The following is a 13,599-nucleotide window of genomic DNA, read 5'->3' on the forward strand; positions in this document are numbered from 1 at the left end:
CACAGTCAACAGCACCATCACCCTAACTGTAAAAGACCACAGCAACACTGTTGCTGAATGTGTCAGCAGAAGTGAAATTGGGGAAGTACAACACAAAGTCACTATCGTAACTTCAGAGAGGCGGGAAGGTGAACACACTCATAACTAATCACTGATATCAATAAGAATGTTTTGTTGAATTTAAAGTACAATTTGTTGAGCTGATTCTATGAAGATGTGGATCATGTTGAACATTTTAAAATAAATAATAAAATCCAGTAGAGTACATGTCATTTTGCATGGTTGTTATGGCCTTCAGCTGTAATAGAAACCACACTATCGGCTATCATTTAAATATTTTTGAGTAATTCCATTTATAGATTCATGTCATTTTTGGTATAATTTACAGCCAACACCGCTTAAATGGGAGTGTATAGTTCACACAGTAGCCATTAAGTGTACGGCTTTAATACCACTTGAAGAGTCATACAATCTACATGATGTCATTTGTAATAGCAGATCAACACGGACCATGTGCAGAACTTCCCTGGATCATCGTTGCTGTTGTTTCTCTCATTGTGAATGTCATCTGCATAATCCTCTTGATGTTCCGTTGGTATGTTACTACTTCATCATTTCATGCTTTGATCCCTCTCTCAATGCTGTGGAGACTTTTAGACAACACATCATGTCTCACTCTTTCTTCTCTCCAAAGGAACACAAGGAAAAAGGTGAAACCAAACCAAGAGGACAGAACTTACATGTCACTGCGGAAAACAGACCAATCACCAGAGTATGACGTTATTGCTCGACCTCTGAACTAACAAGTGTCAGCTCCACTGAGTGTAGAACAAGATGGTACTTCCATACTTCCATTCAACATGCGTAGAACTTTATGAATATGGCATTTCTTAGAGTTCGTTTTTAATTTAACTGTAACTTATATCTTGCTTTATACAGTATTATTATTTTTTTGTTTCCATTTCATGAACCTTTATGAAGGTCCACTGAACATTTAATAGGGCCGATGTTTATGAGTTCATTTAAGTATTGAGTTGTTGTATTTGCCTGTTTATAGTTGTTTTTTGTCAACTTCATGAAGATGCTTTTTTATTGTCTTGTGTTATGTTTACTTGCGTGAGTTTTCTTGCTGCAGTGCGCTGAACCCTCAGGGCCACCGTATTTTAGAGAGCAGTCACGTCAGGCAGGTACCTGAAGGTGAAGTTGGGATCCGTTGATCAGTAACTTCAGGTGGATGTTTAGAGAACTTTGAGGGGAAACAAGTGTGGCTTTTTCACAAAACTTGAACTGAAAATTGATGAAAAACAGCAACGTCGTTCTAATAAACAAGTTATGATAGTTACAGAAGTGTCTGTATTGTTGATGTTATCAGTTACGTGTTTTTGTATTTTAGCCAAAATGGAGCATCTGTGTTGGACGGATAAAAGCCCAGTTGGATTTCATTTGACATGGTTAATGGACATTTTGCCAAGGTGAAAAACAGCTCGCAGTTCTTCAGACACCGCTAGTTAAACAAACACCCACTTTACTGAAGCTTCACTGATGGGAAAATAAATCCAGTTTAGCTAATGCCAGGAACATATGCCGTCAGAAAGAATCATTTCACCCGTGCAGCCACTGATGAGGAGATTCTCAAACACGCTATTAGGTGGTTCAACCTGGCAGCAGACCGGGGAAGCTCCAGGCGGCGTGTCACTGTCAACATCCCCCCCACTGAACAAACGTAAATGTGTATGTGTGATAGTGTACATAAGAATCCTTGTAAATGGATGTCTTTTAATAAAAAGTGTTTCTGATATTATTTATGGTTACATTTCTTTTTTTCCATTGATACATATTCAATATGAAAGGACTGTTTTTGTTTTTTAATAGAGGATTTTATTGTTACTTGCAGTTACTTGCATTGTTGGATAGAAATGCACATGGGATTTTACACAAAGTATGCATTTGTTCTCCAGTGTAATTGTAGATTTTAAGTCTTGTTCAAGATTTTATTATTAATAGAGTATTCACACTTTTATAGAGCAATCTGGATGTAGCTCAGCTTGATTTGAGATATTTCTGTAGTTCGTTTTGAGTAACATTGTTGTTGATGCTGTGATGTAAGAAGTATGAAGGTCCTATAATTAAGGTTTAATTAAAGTACTGTATAAATATTCACTTGTGTTACTATTTTAAGTCATTGTACCCTCAAATAACTTGTAAAAGGGCCCTTAAGTACTTATAAAATATGCACGTCAACTATTTATTACTTACTGTGTACTTATACTTCACAATCTTGAATGTAAAACGTTTATTGTGCGACATTGCGACGCATACTTCTACGGTTTTCCCTACTATGAATTATTGCATTATGCTGTTAGTACAATCTTACTGTATTCATTTCAAATTAAAAGCTTGTTAGCGTTTCAGTGGACGCAATCTCTTCATACAAGGCCTTTCTTGTGAAACAGTAGCAGGAACATGTTGAATATTCAGCAACTTGAATGGTTCTCTTACGGTACTTAAATGTAGCTACTGCCATCTTGTGGCTTCTCTACATTACTACAAAATACAGTGTGGCTGCCTGGGACATGAACGCACCGCAGTGACTGAAGTAGAACATTAACACTTTAGACGAATGCACTTCAAGGACAAATATTACTGGGACCACAACTGAAAATTCCAGATGAACATTCAACATCCAGGAATTCACATTACAGACACTAGCCCATTGACCATGTACAGTCCAGCCATATACAAGGTTTTAACCTGGCCTAGATTCAATTAAGATTTCACAATTGATTGTTACGATGATTATTAATACGCAGATTTATTGGTTGAGACAGATTTGCAGTCTGTCTTTCTAACCTCTGGTAACTCAGCCGTTTCTACAGGTTCTGCTATGAGGCATCAGACATAAAGTGAATGATTGAGACGCATTCGAGCCAGTACTTTGTAAGAAATAGTTTTAGCACCTTAAAGTACAAATAAGATGTTATCAGAGATACAGAGAACACAGTGGTGCTATATATGGCAATGTTGAAATTAATAATCACTACATTGACTTTGTTGTGAACAGTATCTACAGACATTGCCTAATTATAAACCAGATTTGCGGAAGTGCTTCCTAAGTTTCTGCATATATTTGTAATGAGGAAATGCTGAAAGCTTTTTATTTGACTCTCTTGGTTCTTAATGCACTTCATCCGTCACAAGTTATCATTTTAAAACAAGATTATAACAATGTTCATTTCACCATCATGACTCAACTTTCACTGCATTTATTACCTATTAAGCTGTATGTGTTGTGCGTTGCTTAAGCAATTAAAGAAGCTACATACAGTAGTTCAATAATAACACATAAACAGTGCTTAGTGCTTCAAATGGTTTGGTGGTTTCTCAAGATTATAATATTCTTTTGAAAAAAAAAACATTTACAGTACTTCTCTTTTCAAAAACTTTCATATTACCTCACAGTCGGGGCAATTATCTAAAAAATCAAACAGTCAAAAAACACTTTTCATCATTAGATGCTAAAGGTGCAAATTGCTCATAAGAGATATACACATATCGTGATACTTTGAGATATGAAAATATAAAAGCCTGTCGGTCACAGGAGAGGAGACATTTTGCTCAGCGGTGGGGGAACTTCCTGAAACCCTGTTGTTGCACAAACAGAGAAGGAATAGAAAAGTGAAGAAAGGATGAATCAGTTAAAGGAAGAAACACTCTACAGTGATCACTGTTGAGAGAAGAGAGCAGAGAGCAAGACAAGAAAAGGTAAAAAACATTTATAGTTATTTTTTAAATATCTTTTTGTACTGTAAATGTAAGTTATTGAACTGAGTCATTCTCGCAATTGTCTTTTAACATTGCTGGATTTGCTGGTTCAGTAAAGGTGGACTATGCTTGGGAGATGAGATGGGAGTATTAATTTATGTTTATCAGAGTTGGTGGTAAATTCAGTAAAAGGTTCAGTTTTCCCAAAGCTCGATTTCTGTAAAGATTATTGTTAAAACGTTTACTTACGTATAAAGGATCGTTTTGGGTACAAATGTGGCAACTATGGAATAACTGAACATGCAACATCCTGTGTTAAGATCTGTGATGTCAGCTGTGGAGCTTCCTTTGCTTCAGTTCCTCTAATGTTTGTTGCACTTTCAGTGTAAAGTTTGTCCGGTGGAGGGAGAGACTGACTGTCTCAATCATCAACAATCAGGATGTTTGTTCTCATCTGGGCGACTCTGCTATTCTCTGTGAGAGGCAACAATGCTGTCACAGGTATGCATCTTAATTATAATCCTGTTATCATGCCTACATTAGAGATTTGAAGTGTGAACAAAATAGACAGCAATAATGATAAATGTCTTCATGTTTTCCTGTCATGCTGCCAAATTACAAGTAGATAGTTCTCCTACCAGCTCATTAGTAGCACTCCTCACAGCATTCATTTACATGCCCGGAAACTCTGACTTGCATAAATAGTTATTTAAATGACCATTTTGTTTTTCAATTTAATTGTGAATAAAGAAACTTAGTTAAATACAGAAATTCTGTTTTGTTGTCTGATCAACGCTGCTTCTAACAGCAGTTATATGAAACAAAATCATAGTAGTAGCCTTTCTCCATCATTTATTAAATCATCATTTATTAAATATTATGTTCTATTGTCATATTAAAATAACCCGGATCCCTGTTTCTCTCACTGTTTCCATTAACAGGTGCAGCAGTGAAGGAACACTGTGACATAGGATACTGTATCACTCTCAGTGAAGGAGAAATAACAGCAGAGGCTGGACTCTGTGTTGTGATACCGTGTTCTTTCACCATTGCTTATGTCTTTACACCCCAACATATGGTGTGGTACAAATGTGATGCATCTAAAAGAAGATGTGCTGATTCAGACGTGATACTCCACACTAACAACAACAACAAAGTTCAGTCTGGGTTTACAGGACGAGTTTCACTGTTGGAGCCTGACGTGAGTCTGAGGAACTGCAGCATCATCATCAATGACCTCACTAAGTCAGACTCTGGATCATATCAACTCAGAGTTAATGGTTTCGTGTATGATTATGAGACTGGATTTACATTCTCTCCAAGAGCAACTGTCTCTGTCAAAGGTATGAAGAGCTTCAACAAATACATATAGTGAAGATGTTCATTCTATTCAACATATTCACTGTATTTATAGTCTGAATGGAATAATAATTAAATAATGTTGCACATTTGTCGACCTCTGTGGGCAAACAGTAGAAACTGCATCAGTTCCTGATAAAACTCTGACTTATTGCCTCATCGAGATGTTTAACAAAGTATCAGATTATTTTAGCCTGAACTTAAGTGAATGACCTTCAGGCTGCTCACCTGCTTCCACTCATCGACTGCTCTCCCTTTAGGTCTGACCCAGAAGCCCACAGTGATGATTCCTCCTCTGACAGAGGGACAGCAGACCACACTGACCTGCACTGCTCCTGGTCTCTGCTCTGGATCTGATCCTAAAATCACCTGGACGTGGAGAGGAGCAGGAGAGAAGGACTCTCACATCACAGGAAACATCACTGCTGTCACACAGAGACACAGCTCAACTTTGACCTTTAACCCTTCAGCTGAACAGCACGGCACCGATGTCACCTGTAAGGTCAGCTTCACAAACAGCATCACTACAGAGGAGACAGTGACTCTGAATGTGACCTGTGAGTATAGCACATCCTGCACTTATTCTCACCTTTCTTTCTACTATCTAAAATGTGTTCTAAGAGATGTGCTGTCGTGTCATTTCTAATGTTTTTCTGAGCTGTGTTGAATTTTACCCAACAGTGTTCTTACAGGAAAGTTATGAGTTTGGGGTGCTTTAACATTATATATAATACGAGAGATGCACCGATTGCAATTTTGTTATCTGATTCCAATTTTGTCTGACCTGCCGATTCCGTTTTTTGCCGATTCCTTTCTAAGAGCAATTATTGACAGCAAGGCTCCGGACTGTCAAAAAATCTAAATGTTATCATTTTTCTATCTTAATTCCATCTATTGTGGTTATCTGTATGAAACACACAATTCAAATGATAAGGCAAAAAATGTATTGAATGTATAATAATACATATCTAAATACTTCCTTTGATTAAAAACGAAATACTGCCATTACTAGTTTTAATTATGTATTATAAGCAGATTAAAGCTGTTATGAAGCTGAACATGTCATAACTCCCTCTCTAATTCCTATTTTATATTCAGGTAAAATCGTCTCCTTCAAACAAGAGTTTTCATTCAATTTTCTTGCCAAAAACTACATTTTACAAGATAACATATGAACACATCATTAACATTGTTATAATTTACTTTCGCCCAATACTCAATTTATCTGAGCAGAGCTTGAACGCACCACGATGCAATGTAACCTCCGTTAACTTTAGCTGTTAGCTCTGTGATGTCTGCAGACAAGCAAATCCCTGTGATTACTCTGAGCAGCATGCATGGGAATAAATTACAACATGATAAGTGTATCAGGATCAAGCTAGTTGTTCCAGATGTTTTTAAGGTTTTTCCTCCACGGCTTATTTTGGACTTCAAGTTGTGACAAATGAGCTTTATGTCTTCTTCACTCTCCGACACATGTTGTGTGTGTGGCTGTTATTACTGTCTGTGCCGCTATGAATGATCGGTGCATCTCCATATAATACAGTATGTCATTTTGTCTCATAGATGTGAAGGAATTTAGAATCACTGGGAATACAAGTGTGAAGGAGGGTGAGACTCTGCATCTGACCTGCAGTGTTGAAAGTTTCCCTCCATCTCTCATCACGTGGACAAAACCTTCTGAGACAAACATGCAAAATGCAACAGAAACAAATTGGCAGAACAACACTGAGACCTTCATGCAGAGAGAACGTGGAATCGGCACTTTTTCCATCTCTAATGTGACGACAGAAGATTCTGGACGATACATCTGCAGAGCAGAATATCTGAATCAAACCCTAGTGGAAAATGTTGATGTAAAAGTCACATGTAAGTACATTGTACATCTGTTCTAAGACAGAACATTTATTATAGTCTTTTGCTCTTTCTTTTATTAAACTATATTTAGAGCAGAGAACAACCTTGATAAGTCTTCTAAGTTAATTATGAATGACTTCACTGCCCCTCACCTCCAAATACATGTGAGACCACCTCAATGGGCATTTATTACATATTTGTCTGCTGCAAAAATGTCCTGTATTTGCTTTAGCTTCTTATGGAAATTAGTTGTTTTTTTTTTAAAGCCCTTGGATCTATGGAGGTATTGCGAAGACTTCCAGGTGGTTCTCAGCAAAATTGGAGCCAAATCTTTAGAATCGTATAAACTTGTGTTGTCTGTTAAAACCAGTGTGTGTAGAGTCTGAACATCTTTAGATGTTGGCGCCCTCCAGTGATAGTATTTAAATAAGAACATACTGCAGACGATGCATGAATGCAATGACAATACATCTTGTATCCATTTCCAACCTCTTCACCGTATCTGAACTTGAAATATTTTGTTCATGATTTGCTTCACAGATGTGAGGAAACCTTTAGTCACCGGTGATACAACAGTGGAGGAGGGAGATGCTCTGAATTTAACCTGTAGTGTTGAAAGTTTTCCTCCGTCTCATATCACATGGACTGTACTTGGCTCCAACACAAAGCTGGGCAACGGACTTGACACCGACCTGCAGAACCACACTGGATCAGCCACACTTGTCATCCCAAATGTGACGACAGAAGATTCTGGACAGTACATCTGTACAGCACAACACCTGGACAGGACTGTGACTACATATGCGGATGTAACAGTGACTTGTAAGTAGACTGTACTTAAAGGAAGTTTATGTTCACACTCTCAGCATTTTGTTTTGACATTGTGATTCTGCTTGTGTGCTTGCAGGGTTTTCAAAGGTCTTAAACAACTCTGGGTGTGAGGTTCAGTCGGAGGTCCTGACCTGTGTGTGCATCAGTGAGGGGTTTCCTTTACCCACCATCAACTGGCCGCTGTTGAAGAACCATACTGAGTACGCCATCATTACTACTGTGTCAAACCACACAGTCAGCAGCACCGTCACCCTGACTGTAAAAGACCACAGCAACACTTCTGTTGAGTGTGTCAGCAGCAATGAAAATGGGGAAGCAAAAGAAAACCTCAAAATCCGAATGACCATATTAGAAAAAGAAAAAGGTAAATGTTCTCAACTAAAACACTGAAGCTATGTAGACCACTGCCTTATGACATATTTAGTACACTAATTATTTCACTGTGACCTTTTCTATTTCGACAAACCATTGAGCAACCTGTCAGAAGAAAATAAAATGTTGCATATTAGCGTTGAGAAGGACATGGACAGACATTTCTCTTTTGTTCCTCTTGATAGCGGATCAGTCCAAAGAACTGGTTTCATGGCTGGAAGTCATCATTGCCTTTTTGATTGGGGTTCTTCTTTCAGCAGTCCTCTGCTGTTTGGCCACGAAATGTCACAGGTACACTATTTAATTATTAATTATTAATTCCCGGCTGTTATTTGTGGATAATATGCCGAAATTAATGCTAATTTGTTACTGTTTTTTATACATTTTTCCAGAAAAAATCAGAAGATCTCTCGAAATCTGGATGAGAGTCTGGAGATGGTGACCAGTCAAGAGGCTCCACTGGTATTTCTGTTCATTCTGCTCAACATTTTGGGAGCACGTGTTGTATTGATGTTTTTCTTCTTTCTTAAAAATGACTTTTTTAACAGAGACAGAAAGAGTAATTCAGACACCAAATGTATTATTTACATTTGAGAGTTGTTGCCCCAAAAGAAGGAAAAATTAAACGACTAAGTCGATGTCCCCAGAGTGTGAAATGTGAGGGAAAATATTGTTGTAACCCTAGACTATTATAGAACTATAACGGTGCTCATATCTGGTCTCTAAATATTTTGGGCAGCCTTTTTACTTTGGGCCCTCTGCAGTCTGCTCAGTGAACAGATTATAGAGGTTTAGACTGTCATTTGTCAGTCCATAGTTTGTTCAGCTGATATTCTGTGATCCATTTCCAATAACGCTAACCCTGCACTATCCTTTAATATTTATTTGTGGCCTTTTAAGAATAGCTTTGCTTAAGCAAACCCTTCATTGTGGAGGTTAGTTTATGGCGTTTGCCAGTTACACCTACAGTCTACGGGCATATCTATGGATTACACTGATTGTCTTTTTGAAAACTTTAGTCAGCTCAAAGCCAAGCAGCTTCAAGCTGATTGTTTTTAAATGCTACTATTTAATTTGTGTAGCAGCTGCTGAATGAGTTGTATAAATGACGTTCCTGACAGATCGATGCTGGTCAAGCAGTCGATGATGATCAGACCTTCTACCAAGAGTTGGCTGAAGGAGAAGAAGGAGCTGCGGCAGCAGAGCAAGCAGCCCCTGATCTCAATGGTGGACCTAAAGATGTGGAGTACGCCAGCATTGATTTCTCCGTCTTGAGAAGAAAGAATACCAGGGATGCAGCAAAGAAGCAAGAAACCACAGAGACCGAGTATGCTGAAATTAAGAAAGAAGTAAAAGAGGAAATGGAAAACAATGGCGAAGAGGAAGGTTATGTGTTGGAGGGGGAGATGGTCACGGAGGATGAAGAGACGACACCTTGTGTTCCTGAAGAGGACGACGGGGAGGACGTTGCAGTGTACTCTGACGGGGAGGACGCTGCAGTGTACTCCAACGTGAAGGATATAATGTCTGAGATTTGAGGACTGTTGCATGGTGGAGTTGCTTGAGGATAAAGTTTCTTTGCTCTCATCAGTTGTGATGGATTGATGTAATGGACTGATGATGGATTGTTATTCCAGTGAATGAATGGCGGTCCTGTGAACGGTTTCTAACAGCTGCGGTCTTCAAACGCCACATTCAGCCTGTGGCGAAGTGACGGAGACGCTTCACACCTCTACACGTTAGGGGCTTTGTAAATCCATTCATTCAACTGAGGGTAAACTGGAAGTTGGACAGTTTCCTTATTCAAGTGTTATTGAGCTTAAATGTGTTGACTTTTCATAAACGTCCCAAATAAGAGTACCCACATCCATGAAGAAGTGGACTCCGCTATTCCTCCACTGGCGTATAAAGGGACAACCACCTCCGTCCTGCTGCTTCTGAGAGCTGAAGTGTGCTTTTGTGAGATACATATTGTTTAACTAGGATAAACATGTGCCTTAAGTCAGAGATGTCTCTATTTCAGCGTGGCTCTAGGGATGACAACATCAGTCTGTTGATTGGTTTGTCTGACCGCTGTGGGCCAGACTGAAATATCTCAACAACTGTTGGATGGATTCCCATTAAGTGTTATTCATGTTCCCCAGGGGATGCATCCCAATGACTTTGTTCATCCTGTGACTTTTCCTTGGCTCCACCATGAGTTTGGCATGTGGTTTTGAATGAACTGTTTAAACAACTATTGGATGGATTGCCATGGAATCGGGTAGAGACACACTGTCCACTTCAGGATAACATTTTGTTAACATTGGTTATCCCTAAACTTTTAAACATATGACCAAATACCTGCAAAACTAATGACTGTATGTTTTGTTTAATGCCAATTAGCAAATGATAGCATGCTAGCATTGTATTGTAAGTAAGTTAGCATTTAGCTTAAAGCACCACTGCACTTGACGGAGCGGCTACGTCTGTAGTGTCTTAATCTTGTTTCATTTTCATTTAAAGTGTCTGCAGCAAAGGAACTCAAAGGATAGGTTGAAATGTTGACAAGTCTGTCTCAATACAATACTGGAATATATATTGAAAGAGTTAAATCCCTTCCTAAAGTAATTCCAGTGTAAAAGACAGGGAACCTTTTTTTGCCGGTTTGCAGTGGAGGGTAGTAACGCAGAGCACATTTCATACTTAAAAGAGCTTTTGTAGATGTGGAGCTGTCTAACTCAGACTGCTGAAGCGTCATTTTAGCTTCAGCTGAATTTAATGATGCATGTTGTCACAGAATGAGGACTGTAGATTTTGTCTCAATCTATTACGGTGGAATTGAATTATGATGGGAAGTCTTCAGGGCCCGTGTGAACATGAACAACAATTGGAGAAATGTTGATGTACATATGCATGATAGTATTGTTTGTAAAAAAAAAAAAAGTTACACTCCTTTAAACTGGTGTGGATACATGCATTCATTTTTATATAAAATATGAAAAATTGTTAAACAACAAATTGCAGATCAGTATGCTGTTTTTAATTTTATTTAGCTTTTTGGATTGATTTGTTTTTTCAAACTGATAAAATGTTTGACCCAGTTTGTCTCTACTTTAGACAAATTAGGAAGTCGTAGATTACTTCTCTTTTTATTGTGTTACAGGAATCAACTTGGCTTCTTTTAAACAGAAAACACACTTGTTTATGTTTGAGATGAAATCATGAGTTATCAATTGCAACAAAACCTTTTTTTCTTTCTGGTACATTCTGCAATGTTGACAGGTTCTGTGGTGAGTGTTCAATATGCAGACATATAGAAACAGATGAGGACAGATATGAAGCCAGTTAGCAGTTAAATATAGTTATAGTCATAATCTACCATCTCAGAGTGTCAACAGGAAGTTATTAGAGAGAATACAGTGATGCCATGTAAAGCAATGTTTCAATGAATAATCCCTTCAGAGACTTTTCTGAGAACACAACTGAGAATGTTGCACAATAAACCATAAGAACCATACTGTTACAAATATGGAACTTCATGCAGTTAAGAGCTAGGATTAAAACAAATATCTTATTTTTTTATCTGCCGGTATTTCACGCACTTCATTAAAGACGGCAGTTATAGTACAGACCATTCACATGCATGCACATTCACCACCCTATATGCACATGTATGTATTGTATTGTGCATTACAATGTAGAAGGATAGTTGATAGATGAGCTATTTGGTTTCTTAAGGTGACACAAGCTTCTCAAGTACACATATGGTACTTCCTCTTTCTCAGAGTTCATCACACATATACAGTCCTGAAGAAAAGAAAATAGCAAGACCGATTCATTTCATTATTCAGTGTTAAAGTTGTACATTATCAACTTGATATACATTATTTATTTATATTAACGTAGGCACACATTTTAGAGATTTGTGAGTGTGGCAGTCTAACGAGGGCCAGCAGTGTGAAGAGAAACTTCCTTTAAAATTGTTGTAGCGCAAAGAGGAACGAATTAAAAAAGGAAGACGAAGAGAGGAAGAGTCAGTTCAGAGCAGAGACGCTCAGCAGAGATCACTGTGGTGAGAAGAGAACAAAAAAGAGGTAAAACACAACCTTTACCGTACTTTTTAGATCATCTTTTTAAGAGTTAATGGAAACTGTAGAAGTCATTGTTTCCTTACTAATGTCATGAAATACTTTTTAGAATTCCTCGCTTTACTTATTTACTTACTGTTGTGTGCATTTCATTGGGGTTGGGGGGGGGGGATTGTAGATAAAACTGCCACAGATAATTTTAGATAAGATTAAGATAAGTTTATTTATTTAGCAGTTTTATGGAACAGATGTTAAAAAGTTCTTGGAAATAAAACATTTTGTGGGAATCACAACCCTGAAGATGATGTTAGCCACATTTATCAATGTCACCACAGAAAACGTGAACCTGCAACATCATGTATTTAAATCTGTGCTGTCAACCGTGGAGATTGTTCTGCTCCGGTTTCATGAAGTGAAACATTTGAATGTTTGTCCTTCTGAAAGGAAAAGACACTGACTGTCTCAATCATCACATCAGGATGTTTGTTCTCATCTGGACGACTCTGCTCTTCTCTGTGAGAGGCATCACTGCTGACGCAGGTATGCATCTTTTATTATAATCAAGTTATGATGCCAACAATAAAAGATATAAACAAAGTAGATAACAATTTGCAATGATATAGTATGTCCTTATTAGAAGCATTACACAAAGCATCCATTGACTATAGTATATTTGACTTGTTTACCAAAGTTATGTGTAAAGAAATATGTTATACTGATATTTGTTGCTCAGCGATGCTTACAACAGCAGTTAGTAAAACAAAACAGTCCTAGTAGTAGCCTTTATTGAGCATTTATTAAACATAACAATGAATGTATTATCAAGATTTATATGTCTCCTGTCCTCTGTTTTTCTCTCACTGTTTCCATTAACAGGTGTAGCAGTGAAGGAACACTGTGACAGAGGATACTGTATCACTCTCAGTGAAGGAGAAATAACAGCAGAGGCTGGACTCTGTGTTGTGATACCGTGTTCTTTCACCATTGCTTATGGCTTTAAACCCCAACATATGGTGTGGTACAAATGTGATGCATCTAAAAGAAGATGTGGGGATTCAGACGTGATACTCCACACTAACAACAACAACAAAGTTCAGTCTGGGTTTACAGGACGAGTTTCACTGTTGGAGCCTGACGTGAGTCTGAGGAACTGCAGCATCATCATCAATGACCTCACTAAGTCAGACTCTGGATCATATCAACTCAGAGTTAATGGTTTACTGAGTTATGATGAGAGTGGATATACAGTCTCTCCAAGAGCAACTGTCTCTGTCAAAGGTATGAAGAGCTTCAACAAATACATACAGTGAAGATGTTCATTCTATTCAACATATTCACTGTATTTATA

The 13,599-nt window shown here is 38.0% G+C and overlaps 1 protein-coding gene and 1 long non-coding RNA gene across 4 annotated transcripts; both read left to right on the plus strand.

Annotated features, from left to right (window-relative positions):
* The first annotated feature begins 6 nt into the window (after positions 1-6).
* Positions 7-1,801, plus strand: LOC116377332 (uncharacterized). Its single transcript, XR_004212200.1, has 2 exons — positions 7-595; positions 695-1,801. It is a non-coding gene; the product is annotated as an uncharacterized LOC116377332 (long non-coding RNA).
* Positions 1,802-3,668: 1,867 nt separating this feature from the next.
* LOC116377333 (sialic acid-binding Ig-like lectin 5) lies at positions 3,669-13,576 on the plus strand. 3 transcript variants are annotated; one of them, XR_004212201.1, is made up of 12 exons: positions 3,669-3,762; positions 4,147-4,263; positions 4,704-5,105; positions 5,382-5,678; positions 6,688-6,990; positions 7,519-7,800; positions 7,886-8,173; positions 8,367-8,472; positions 8,574-8,643; positions 9,303-12,257; positions 12,696-12,791; positions 13,128-13,576. XR_004212201.1 is itself a non-coding variant. In XM_031838943.1 (10 exons), exons 2-10 carry the CDS (start codon positions 4,203-4,205, stop codon positions 9,717-9,719), a joined length of 2,226 nt encoding a protein of 741 aa, XP_031694803.1. In that variant the 5' UTR covers positions 3,669-3,762; positions 4,147-4,202; the 3' UTR covers positions 9,720-12,426. The 3 variants fall into 3 exon arrangements, 1 of the variants encoding a protein (XP_031694803.1); XR_004212202.1 differs by having other exon boundaries at positions 12,730-12,791; XM_031838943.1 differs by lacking the exons at positions 12,696-12,791; positions 13,128-13,576 and having other exon boundaries at positions 9,303-12,426.
* The last annotated feature ends 23 nt before the right edge of the window (positions 13,577-13,599 follow it).

Source organism: Anarrhichthys ocellatus, unplaced genomic scaffold (assembly GCF_004355925.1).
Source record: "Anarrhichthys ocellatus isolate YVR2014 unplaced genomic scaffold, GSC_Weel_1.0 scaffold1129, whole genome shotgun sequence".
NCBI classification, from domain to species: Eukaryota; Metazoa; Chordata; class Actinopteri; order Perciformes; family Anarhichadidae; genus Anarrhichthys; species Anarrhichthys ocellatus.